The following is a 13,505-nucleotide window of genomic DNA, read 5'->3' as shown; positions in this document are numbered from 1 at the left end:
GCCGCCAAGCTGCACATCATTTTCTCAACTAAACTAGTACTTACACAACTAATCAAGGATAAGTTACCGAAGTTGGGCTCTCCCATGTGTGTATACCAATTCAACTGCTCATGTGTAGCTAGTTACATAGGCTGTACTCAGAGGGCTTTATCCTTGAGTATTCGTGAACATGTACCAGCATGGTTGGGAAAAGGAATCACCGAATCCATTAACAACACCATCCTTTCTCACTTGGTAGATAGTCAACATCATATCAAAGTAGAGAAAGCTTTCTCTGTTTTATATCAAGTTCCGAAAAATGTACCTCAAAGAGCTAGATTACGATTACTTTACATAGCCGAAGCCATCTGGATCAACTCCAGTAAACCAAACTTATGCATCCAGAAAAGGTATATCCAGCCTCTATGTTTACCTTGGCCTATGACTGGATCACCGGATATCTAAACTAAATATTATAAACCTCTCCCCCCTCCCTTTTTTCATCACCTCTACCTTAATCTTCACATCCATCATTCCCAATTCGTTTATCGTAATTACCTCGATAACACTACTTTTATTATATATTGTGTTTACACACCAATCTTATTATTATTACTATTACTATTTATCATTATTATCTCATTCAACAAGATGAAATTCTCCTACTTTGCATTTTATTCACACATTTCTCCTATATTACTATTATACTGATTGTGACTGGACACTTCATTGCAAATCATTTTGACCTTAATTAATGACCTTTCTAATTTACAAATAACACAATTTTGAAGTCTATATGTCGTAAAAGATGCAAACGTTCACCATTTTTAACATATAACATTGTCAAATTAATTAATACATGCCTCATTTTGGCCTTTGTAAAATATTGTAATTGTGGACTTATAATTGTAGAGCCTCATGATGAAGTTATTTAAAACAATTGTTCGCTCAAATAAATAATAGTTATAATAATGAAAATGAGTGTTATCAAGTGAATGTGAGTTTTCTGAATCCTAATAGAAGCGAACATAGTATTTCGTAAAGTAGTTGTCATCTCATTAGACTTGTGTGAGGGCTGTGATACTGCCCGGGTGCCCAGACCGAGGCAGGTGGTTATCTAAGGGGGCCACACCCTGAGCCCTAGACCTAAAGGTTTGACCCACAAGGCAGTGGAGCATCGTAAGGAGATGCAGTCCGATGGTAGCCGGTGACCAATGATTGGTTCATACGCCATTTGTTCACTCAGGATCCTGTAATCCATATGCACCACTGGTTAGGAATCGCAGTTTTCCAACTCCCCTATGTCAACTCACCGTATCCACCAACCCGGTTAAAGCTCCGGACATTCGCTTTTCGTCCTCCCAATTTCGTAAACAACGCGCCCGCCACAAGAAGGCAGTGAGTAGGACTTCCCTGACAGTGGCTATATACACGTGGCTGTATGAGAGCATTTTGAGAGGGAGAGCGAAGTCTACCCACCCTCTGCCGTACCAGGGCGTTTGGGGGCATGCCTTCCAGGTACGTGAACATTTTCACATCTTCCTGAATTTCTCCATCAAGTGTGATTGGATTGGTATTTACCGTGTAGTATGTGAGGATCTTGCTTCTCTCTTTGTGTAGATTGAGGCATTCTGACGCAGAGACTGCTGCTGCATTAGTAGTCTTCATCTGCATTTGTTGGTGTGTATAGGATGGAAGAGCTAAGTCAACTGTTAAGTCCGAACCGTCTAGTTGCATTTAACCTGTTCACTGTATTCCGTGCTTTCCTCCTCCACGCACCACTTTGCACTGTAGTCCGTCGTATGAGTTCCGGATTATGTTGACAATCTTCTCATGAACTTCATAGTGTCGAAGAATTTTCCATAATGTTCTCCTATCCACACTGTCAAACACCTTCTGATAGTCAATGAAGTTTTTGTATAGTGACGAATTCCACTCAATTGATTGTTCACGATGATCTGTATTGTCGCGATTTGGTCTGTGCACGCTGATCCTTACGGAATCCAGTCTGTTGATCTCAAAGTTGAGCATCTACTGGGTCTTTCATCCGGTTCAGCAACACTGTTGGAAACTTTTCCTGGTACTGACAACAGTGTGATGCCTCTGTAATTCTCACATTTGCTCAGATCTCCTTTCTTTGGTATCTTGATGATGTGTCTTTCCTTCATTCCGTTGGCACTTGTTCCTCCTACTGAATCTTTTTTAATAGAAGGTGAAGCATGTTTGCAGTTACTTCAATATCTGACTTTAGTGCTTCGGCTTGTATATTGTCAGGTCCTGCTGCTTTCTCATTTTTGATTTATCTGATGACCGGCCATCTTGACTTCTTCGATCGTTGGTGGAGTGTGCTGCTTCGATGTCCGATGGATTCAATGGGGCTGGTCTATTTACCATTTTCATTTCTCTCTCCCAGTCAGTCCATATCGTTTAATTATATCTTCATATCCTGTGTTGTCCAGTCCGACTTTAGCATTTAGATCTCCCATCAGGATGGTCAGGTCTATTCTTGAACACTTAGCTATGATTGATTGCAGCCTCTCATAAAACTGATCTTTATCCTTCGTCGTTACTAACATTGATGGGTACATAACATTGGATAACATTCATTGTAATCCCCTCCTTCTTTGTTTTGAATGATGCTTTGATAATTTTGGATCCGTGAGATTCTCATCCCACAAGTGCATTTCGTGCTTCTCTGGACAGCAGTATAGCAACTTTCTGAGTATGTGGAGCATTTTCCCCTTCTTGACCAGAGTACGGAAGCCTCTCTCCCGTATCTAGCCTTTGCTGTCCAATGGGTTTCGCTGATTCCGAGTACTGCCAATTTGTATCTCCTCATTTTCATTTCTATTCGACTGTTCTTCCCGGTCTCCAACATTGTCCGGACGTCGTTCCATGTACCTATGTTGATTGTTGCTCTGGTTGTTAGAATAGGCATCGACCTCATGACTTCCGAAGAATCTCGGGTATCATCCTGAGGCGTCATAATTCTTCCTTCAAGTGCCAAGGAAGAGTTTAAATAGTTTTGATTTGTTTAATCTGGTTAGCGTTTTTTAGCTAGTTAGTTTTCTGCGGGATGGGGTTGCCAACCCCGTGTGCGACCCTCCTCCTTTTTGTGGGCTTGGGAGCGGCAGTAACTCTGGAAGAGCTACAGGTAGAGTTATATATATCCACTGAATGAATAGTTTAGTAATTACCAGTAAAGGGTTGTGGAGATTCTTGAGTTTTAATTGAGATCATGAACCGATCAATGTTAGACCGCCATTGGAAACGCGCGAGCACTGGGCGGCCATTTCGTCGTAACACGAGGCTCCTCATCAGTGCGCATCCATGATCCCACACACGGGACTCGCGTAATGTCGCGGATTGGTTGAATTTAGACATTAACACCGTTGGATGCCAGCTCAGTGGTTTAGAGCCTAATCGTCCGCACACGAGACGGGTCCTGGGTTGGAGTCCAACGTGCAGGATTGTAGATGCACACTTCTGAGGAGTTTCATGTTGAGACAAAACTGGCGTCCAGTACTTCCAGGTCTTCAGTGTTGGTTGAACAGTGATCGGTTCATGATTTCACTTGAAAGTGACTAATCTGGTTGACTGAAAACTATTTTTCTACAACTGTGTAGATTACTGACTTGTTTAAGTACGAGTATTCTTATTATTTCTGCCAATTTCTTATATCTGACAGAATTTTATGTCGGTTTATTTTGAGCGGATTATAGATAAATATACAAATGGATGAAGTTATCATCTATGTACCAATCCAGATTCATATATTCATAACCTTGATGCAGTTGTTTTGAGGGATCTAGCTTTTCTAGGTTAAACTTGTCAGTCTACTACTAATTGACAATTAATCTGTTCTGCCCGCCAACAAAATGAATGGATTCATTACCTCCATTCCATTCAGTTAAAACTATTTACAATCGTGATTAACTAAGAATAATTTTAGCATAATCGGTTAGCTTTTATTCACAACTTCATGTAACTAATCTAAAGATTCAGGCATTGTCAATCTGGATCTCTAATTATAAATGATTAAGTAGGACAGAAGTGTTTTACAATGGCGAAATCAAGACACTATACCATCAACCATTTAAGTATTTGGATACTGTCCTAGGTTATCCATTGAGCTCTAATCCTCTAAGCTAATGTTTTCCCAATGATTAAATCTGCGTTTTAGTATTATGTAGTTCAGGGATTCGAAGCAGCTATATCAATATAAGTGCATTCACTTTTTAATTTATTAGGCAACACAAAACCTGCTATCTCTCACCTACTTTTCAACTTACGTTACATCGCCTACTAGTTTCTTTTTATCTATTGTTAATTTCCTTTGCTATTGTTCGAATCTATGTTAAATATAGCTATTCTTCATGAAGCGAATGAATAGTTTCTCTCAAAGGCATTAATGGCTAATAATCTTTCACGTTTGAAATTAGTCCTTAGTGGTCATCATAAGATTTGATAAAGTTTTCCCTATTGAACACATTCTATTCTATAAAAATTATGCGTTGCTATGAGGTCCCTCATTGAAAGATAAAACAGAGCGCAAGGTTTCATCTTCAAAATAGTTCAATCATTTATCTTATAGCATCCATGAGTCATATCACAGCTGTCCTGAATCCTCGGGACTCGTTCTCCCATAAATTTGAGGTCTTATTTATCGACAATTTGTGCATTGTCTGTCCGAAATAATACTTAATTTCAGAAAGGACCTATGATTGGATGCATACATCGCATAAGTATTAATTGTTTAACTTTTTGTCATAGGATAAAAATTTCATTATTTATAATGAACCATATTTGCATCACAAGTGGCCAGCACTCATTAAATACTTAACGCGACACTTTTGATTCGTACTGAGTGACAATTGTCTAGATTTCTATATATCAGCTAGATAGGCTTACCAGCATATAGGAGACAGCGTTTACTAGCTAAAAAGGTATTTTCACTTCACTGTCATAAGTTGTCTCAGAATAGCACTTATGGGTTATGTTCGCCTACATATTTAAATAACTCATTTAAGATATGGTTACAAATGTTTATCTACACAAATCCAGCTATTAATCTACTCCATAAGCAAATAAGCGAAGCTAACAGAAGGGTTTCATAGAGAAGACTTTAGAATTACCGACACTAAAGCTAATTCTGTAAGAATAGCTTCATTACAACTTCTTTTGTCTGAGATATAAATGTAATATCTTACCTGTTAATAAACTACTTAGCGTTATATAAGAAGCATCTTATTTTTTGCACACTCATTAAAGCATATTCAAAAATGACATAAATATATACAAAAATTGAAATACATCACTTAATATATATCCTAAATCTACATTCGATTGTTAAATAGACATCTGATTGGAACTACCAAGCAGATTGTTCAAAGACAATTCTCATTGTAAAGCTGTATCCCCTGGCATAAAACTCAGTGAAAATCACTTTAACATCGTGAAGCTATTTCTCTCTAGCTTCAACCATTTCGTTGATGTACGCAACTGACCTCCTACAGAGGAAAAAATGATTATGGAGAAGTTATTGAATTTCATTCTATTTTCCAATATTTAGACATCTAGTGTATTGTTAGGACTATCCGTTGAGATACTGACAGACATTAATGTTTCTGACACAATAGGAGATAATCACCCGACTAGTATGTTTATTCTACGGCAAAAATACTTACTGTCAAAACAAATAACATTGTGATGTCAAACAAATGTTTATTTTCTTTTTAAATTAAGATGAATACATAGTTATTTAAAAAGAAAAACATCTTCCTATGTCGAATAAAACAAAATGAATAACATAAACGAAATACAAGCAATAGTAATTACAAGCATGTTGATAAACAATTAGAATTCTCTGTTTTTATTCAATGTTCACCTATTCATTGAATGAACTGTGAGTGTTTACAATAAAAACTCTTCAGTATTGTATGTTATACAAATTAAAATATGAATATTTTCACTTTTTTTAAAAAAAAAGTTACTAATATTTTATTAATCTGATGTAAATATTCCTACCATCGAAATCATTTTTATCGAAAGTCGTGATAGTACCGCAGTAGCGTAAAGTCTATAGTATTTTAGAAATCTACACCTGTTTTGTTAAAGTCACTGATATCTAAGGTCTTCTTTCGGCTCAGCTTTTTTCTCTCTGTTAATCGTCTGGAATTCTTGATGATTAATATCTAAATGTGAACCGACAACATTTCGATCCAGAAGTCTATATGTTAACTACTCGTTGTGTACCACTGGATGATCATATAGTTAAGAAGAAATAACTATTTAATATTCTCCTGTTTTTTTAGTAATCTAATTACTGACAAAACACAAACTTTCCGTTGAATCGCATAATGATATTTAGAAATATTGCTTCCTACACATATATATCATGTGGGTTTATGCAGACTACTAGTCAATCCGATATCATGTGGTTTTGATGGTTGGAAGATTTATAAGTTATTTAGAGTTTGTTGGTATTTGTTATTATTAGTTATTTGTTAATTCTAAAAAAAATTGCTTAGTATATTCACGAAATTCCAATATCATCTTATTTGTATTTTGTAAGTCCATTCTCATATTTGAAAGGTCCAAGAATCCAACCAAAATGTATATAAATGGCGATATTTTGTGAATCTCCATGTATGGTGAGGACTTTATTTCAAAAAACGATTCATCAATGATGTACCAAGATATGTTGTAATAATATAAATACAATTTATTGCTTATGTTTAAACAATGATAACCTTGAAGATTAATATTTTCCTCTTTAATTCGGGATGGATTCTAAGGCAATAAGTGTTGTGCAATCTTTTGTTTAGAGGATATTTGATTGAATAATGGTGACATTAATAACCATTCCACCGTCGCTTAAAAGACTGTGTAAAACTGGCGTATTCAGTATTATTTCATTTCAATGGTAAACTTGGAATTTTTACTTATTGTCAGGTAGTTTGCCAAGCATCTTCACTGAAGGACTAAGATAACAGGATATTTTGAATGTTGTGGTCAGTGCGACAGCGGTTATTTTGGTAGATGTTGACAGGAATTCTTGTATAGACAAAATTTCCGTAGAATAACTTGAGGCGCAAAACACAGATACAAATAGTAGCAATCTTATAAGTGGGTTATGATAATTCAACTCAAGTATAAATTCATGCTTTTTCGGTTCGTTTACTTGTGTCTGAGCCATATTTTATGTCTGAGAGCTAGTGATACTACTTGACCGTCCAAATCAAAGTAGTTGAAGCGGAAGTGTTTGAAAGTCAAACGCCTTATCCGTTGAACTGCTGCTCCACATATTGTTTGATACTAGGTTATCAATGTACATGTTTGTCATTATATGTACTTCTTGAAAATTATTTATTCAATGTTCAATCAATTTGTATTGTTGTGTGATATAAAAATAAGTAGCTATTTACTGTCTGAATCCTGTTTTGACTGTCAGTCATGCCATAATCTTGTCACCAAGCCATATCTTTATATTTTACTGACTTTGAATTTTGATATTGTTGTACCCTAGCACCGTAGAATTTCCACTTTAATCCTACTTAATAAATATGTTTTAAGGTCTTATGTTATCGAAATATCTTACCAGTGTAGTGTCGGTTTCTATGTTAAGCCTATATACCTTATTCTAGCTTCTGGACAGGCTAATCTATCCACTCTTCTTGAGTCACGTTTTGACCTTGTCAATTATTCACCTATCAACCCTGACTATTTTTATATGAGCGTATGTGTGTGTACTCTTCTTATCCTATTCATCACATGTTTCTAACTTATTTTTATCTGGCTATAAATACTGATTAACGGCTGATCAAATGGAGTTGGCTCACAAGCCCCCACCGCACATCGTTTCTCCTCGATCTATTCGCTTCATCCCTCTAATTTCCTGTCCAGATCGGTGAGTGTACAAAATATATGTATTCGAAAATCCATTCTCGCATTTGACTTATTTAATTCCGTTATTCACTAACGCGATTTAAGTCAATAATAATATGCGAGGATTGACGATGTATATATTTTGACATGTATATCTCAATAGCAATCAGAAACTATCAAAATGGAGTCAAATATAAGGGCCACAAAACCATTTCAGCCACATAATTACTTATTATGTGAAGTTAATCCTGATTTTGTATAGTCGAAGATGTGTTATTACTTATAGGCAATGCGTACTCATCCTGTTACCAGTGAACACAGTGGTTGGGTTACAAGAAATATCTAAGGAAAGACAATTGTTATTCTCAACAAGGGAGCAAGTAATATTTTGTTAAAAAGGAAGTATATTTCTAGAGAACTAATTTCGAACTTGAAGTGTTTTGAGAACTAGATGTTATTTCACTTGGATGCAATAACAGTAGTTTCAAGTTGTTCTTTGAAAAAATCTGTGAGAATTTTATTTAATTTACTCATCTTTTTCCCATAAAGTGATTTGCTCAACAAAGATAGTTGAGATTTTTACGCTACAGGTCATCGATCAGTCAAATTTCAGAGTGTAATAACGTACTATAAGGTTATCATTAGATGTATTTAAAAAAAACTAATCGCTTCATTGTGCTTACTTTGCATCGCACATCTTGCTTCGTTCTATGTTATTTCTAAACAATTAATGCGCCCTTTTTATTTATCTAAAATCTTGTTTGCACATTGTGCTTTTTTTATTTGTGATATGTGGTCATAAAAACAAGTTCAAATTTGCATAAATCGTCGATATGTTGATTTGTTTTGGGTCAATTGTTAATTTTACCATAATGTTTGTTGATGTGGTAAATCTTGATGCAAAATTTTAAAGGAATCTACAGCTTTTTGTATGCATATGTCCATCATGTGATGAGTGTACAAGTTTCGTCTGATCAGTATTTATAAACTTTATACCATTTCAATTTCATCAATAAATTCATTCATTAGCACTATTTTTAAATAACACCTACTCTGTTTTTTGCTTCTGTCTTTCTCTCCCTATATCTCACTAATTTCAACAATGTCTTCTTGAAACTCATCACCGTGATGTGTAACCATTTTAGTCAAGACACTTATTGTAAATCTCACATTTCTAGGATCATTTCTTGAAAGCATAGGAATTCTATTTTAATAAGATTTAAGTGAACAACGGCCTTCTTGTTTGTGACTAACAAGACACAGATAGTAATTGAATACAATCCGAATGTATTTATAAACATCAAGTAAGATAGACAATATGTTACAACTGTAATATTGAGATTTAGCTTTTTACAATTGATGTGATTTTTTTAATTATCCGATTCAGATGCAGCATATTAATGAGAATGAGAAAAGTAATAATAATAATAATAATAATTCTGCTTGTTTTCTACTTTTTGTGAGTTTCAAAGTCAAACATTGGTCGAGAATTTCTCTCTGCAACAACGTGTTTCCTTGTTTATCAGCTTATTTAAAAACGTTTCTTAATATCATATATATATATATATAACTCGACCTGTTAATCATTTTGGGTGAAGTGAGAATTAGCAGATGGTAAAGTCTAAACTACCGTCGAAAGCTCGTCTCATAAAATCTGAAGCTTACGGTTGTCAAATCTGCAAGAACTAATAATTATTACATCTCGCTAACAGATGGCATCATTATACCTTATAAACTGTTTGAACAGTAAATTCTAGTCTAAGATAATGAACGCTTAAATAAGTCAATAAATATTCACTGAATTTTTTCTTTACCAAATCATTCTCATTTTCATAGATATCTAGATTGTTTAGGTAGATTAGAGTAACAATATTTTAAAATAAGAAAGATTGGTTCAGCGAAGAGTTCTCTTTTCAGCGAATTCATTTTCAAAGTTGTACAATCGCAAATATATTTACTCTTTTTTTCAGGATGATAATGATTGCAATAATTACATTAATAGTGATATTAGGTTTCTGTTAAACATGGTGGCGGTGAGATAGAACAAATAAACGTATGGAAGTATGGAGAGGAAAAAAAGAGAAAATCATGAGGCATTAAGACAATGGTAGAAGAAAAGGTTGTATCAATTTCTTTTCAACACACAATTTGATTTTCTCATATGTATGGTTATCGCTTCGGCATTGTTGAGAAGATGCAATACGACTGCTTTTGGCAACCTTTTACTTACCTTGTAGATGACTTTAAACACATAGTCCACCTTGACTGAGTGATCTGTGTTCACAAGATGTTCGATTATTGATCTTCTTATTGAACCGTTTCCTCCTTTTTTTAGCCACGCCGAGTAATGTTCTTGAGTTTTTTTTAGGATAAATTACGCATCAAACGACCTATATTTCACCTCATAGTTTTAAATCATAGAATCCAAGTTCATTGAAACGTGGAAATAATTAGTTTCGAAATTCATTAAAATTATACGATAAGACTAGGCCAACCTAGACACAAAGAGCTTTATTCCTAGACAGTTGAAATAGCTGACCAAACTATCAATGAATTAACAGTTTTGTTTAGTCCCATTTTATTGCTGCGAAAAATCAAGTCTTTTTAATACATAAACTAATGTATATGGTATTCAAAAATTGAATTTAATACTGTAAATAATATCAGAAATTAATTTACAATTAACATATTTAAGGAAAATAGGTAATAAGTTCTTTTACAATATAATTTTTCAGAGAATATTGGTAAAATGTTGTGGCGATTCCCTTTTTTAAATGATCATTTACAGAGTATTGTATACTCTGTATACTTGAAAGTCATGCTTTTGTTACTAAATATACTGAATTCTACTATTTCAGACTGTTTTTCAATATCCGGTTCTTTCTACTCTTCATCCGGTTCCTTTTTCAGCACCTAATTTTTTGAGTGTTGTATGCCATCTGTCGTTATCGAATCCACAATAGAAGCGTTCATATTAAAACAGTTCAATCCTTCCTTAATTAGTAAATATCGTAGGCCATTCGGAAACTCCAATAGATAGTGGTCTCTTTCTTTTGATCAAAATTTAGCATAAAGTATGTTTGATTGGTTTTTAATTATGAAAATTCACAATCAATTTGACACTGTCGCATACACATGATCACATATGTTTACTATCTTTATTGACTTAAAATGTTTAATTAATAGGTGTTAATAATAGAGTAATTAGTTAATTTACATATGCTTATTTACATTTCATTATTAACAAAATTTTATTGTTGTCATTATTGCTTATTACTACCCTGTTCTTTTGTATGATAATTGTATTAAATAGTACTGTGTTAGCTGCATTTTGTACCGTGTTAATATTTGCATCTTGGTATTATATTGATAAAATTTCTAGGTTTAAATTTTAAGAAATCATTCTACACATATCGAATAGTCAATTGTTTAAAGTGTACAGTTGGAAAGGTCTTACTATAGCGTATTCTATTTAAAACTCACTAATGTAATATTTACAAAAAAAATCCTTTCCATCAGCGTGAGAATGATTGATAACTAGACTGGTTTCTACTGAGTTTCATTTTTTGGATGTGGACGTTTCATTAGCACTGAATTTCTGTGAAGAAGTCCATCATAAATAGATCTTTGACTGATCATCGTTTGCTGTTAGCAAAAACTTATTTTCGTTTATTTATTTCCATTAGGAATTATGCATATTAAGCAAACCTACTTCTAAAAACATTGTTGAATAACATACGTGATTAGATGGTGCCACGCAAAGCTACCTTATTGATTTTATGAGTTATATAACATTAGCTTTAAAAACAATGTGTCGATTGTTAATCGAATAAACTTTCAACTCATTGGACTGTTTTTTGGCTAAACAGCACAAGAACGTTATAGATAGTTGTTAGTTGGAAAGCTACACACCTGTGAAAAATGTTGACATGAACCGTGTACTATTGATATAGTTTGCAAATTTTCATTGTATATGTTATAAACGTAGAGGATACTGATTATAACTCTAGGGTTCTGGTTATAACAGTCCTTTCACTTTCTACACGTATGTGGGACGTTAATTTACCTTAGACGAATATCTACACTAGATTCCCACCCAGTGTCTATTCTACAGGACTTCAACACAACTCAGATCAAGAACACGAGATTAGCCTGACTATAACGTCAATATATTTCCACACCAAAATCCGACACAAAGAACAGTCAATCAATAAGTGTCCATCAACAAGGAACAGTTAATACATAATAAGTATAGGGGAATATATATAACACATATAACGTCTGTCATCCTATCTAATGTCTGACTCATCAAGACAACCAATCCCTGTCATTCTCGCCCACACATCAGTATATTAACCTAAGTTTTGTGTTGTGACTAGGTAGTGCATAGTTATTGCTTTTTAGCTATTAATTTATGTATATTAAACCATTTTACTATCAAAAAAAGTTGACCAACTTAAAAATCCTTTGTTTCTGTTTCAGACCTGTTTTACACCTATGTGGTCATGATTTTGCTGGGTATGGAGTGATGTGGAAACAAGGAACTCTCTTTTGTAACGCTGCTTTACAGCTTACTTCAACATTTCCGTCTACTGGTTTACCTGGGCGTCATTCCAAAAAATCAGTTAAACACAAGTCACATGACTCTAATGAGTATTCTTATACACTTGGTGATTTTCGAGAACCCCCATTGTACACAGCGAAACCTAATGGTCGACCCCGACCTCCAAGATGGCAACGAGGTTTACCAAAACAACTATCTCGTTTGTTTTCAAATAACCAAAGTTCCACTGGTTGTTCTTTTTTCCGGCATACTCGTACACTCAGTTCTGTTGTAGTTACACCGACACAGAGTTCAAAGGCTGCAGTAGCTCATACCAGCGCTGATATCGGATTTATATATGATCCAGACATGCGTGCCGGGATTGGTGCAATGGCTGTTAACGATCCAACATATAGTGGTAGTACACATATGGGATATGCTAGCGGTGGAACTGGTTTATCTGGCAGTAATGTGTGCTCTTCCGCTTGTCGTCGCAGTCCTATCGTTGTAGATGTTTATGTTGTCAATGATGATCAAAGTGTAATCCTTCCCCCATACGCCAGTTCTCTAATAAATATATTAAATACTCAGGAATGTACTATTCATGATTAATCACAATTATTATTATCACTTCATTTTACTTATACGTAAAAACATAACTTTATCAAATTTAAAAAGTAAACTGTTGTAACATTGTTCACACATATCTATGTCATTTTTCGAATACATAAACCTAACAAAATTGTTCACAGAAATAATGGAAATCGAATCTCTTATTTAAAGAATCAGCAACAACGTGACATGAATTTAACTTCAAGAGTAGCACACGTTTCTCTATCTACTTTACAGACAATTTTTATCCAGTTAACTCAAAGTATACATTTCCTACAACTTCGTGTGTGTGTGTGTATGTGTGTGTGTAGTATACATAAATAATCAAATATGTATATTTTTAAAAGAAAAATATTTTATAAGCAAACTATTTCTTACCAAAACTATTTTTTAATACATGTTGAATGAGATAAATAAATGTACCGAACATTTTCATAAATGGAACTTTGAATATTCTGGGATTCAAATGAATGTAAATATTAAA

General features: G+C 34.3%; 1 protein-coding gene across 1 annotated transcript; it reads left to right on the top strand.

The window, feature by feature from the left end:
- Nucleotides 1-12,280: 12,280 nt before the first annotated feature.
- On the top strand, nt 12,281-13,267 carry Smp_013570 (hypothetical protein; the record flags this gene model as incomplete). The annotated part of the gene is made up of 1 exon (XM_018799096.1): nt 12,281-13,267. The coding sequence occupies one exon, from the start codon at nt 12,281-12,283 to the stop codon at nt 13,019-13,021; it is 741 nt and encodes a 246-aa protein (XP_018650919.1). The 3' UTR covers nt 13,022-13,267.
- Nucleotides 13,268-13,505: the final 238 nt, after the last annotated feature.

The sequence above is a fragment of the Schistosoma mansoni genome, chromosome 3, assembly GCF_000237925.1.
Source record: "Schistosoma mansoni strain Puerto Rico chromosome 3, complete genome".
Lineage (NCBI taxonomy): Eukaryota > Metazoa > Platyhelminthes > Trematoda > Strigeidida > Schistosomatidae > Schistosoma > Schistosoma mansoni.
The sequence above is the reverse complement of the archived record's forward strand: the minus strand, read 5'-3'. Positions and strand labels throughout refer to the sequence as shown.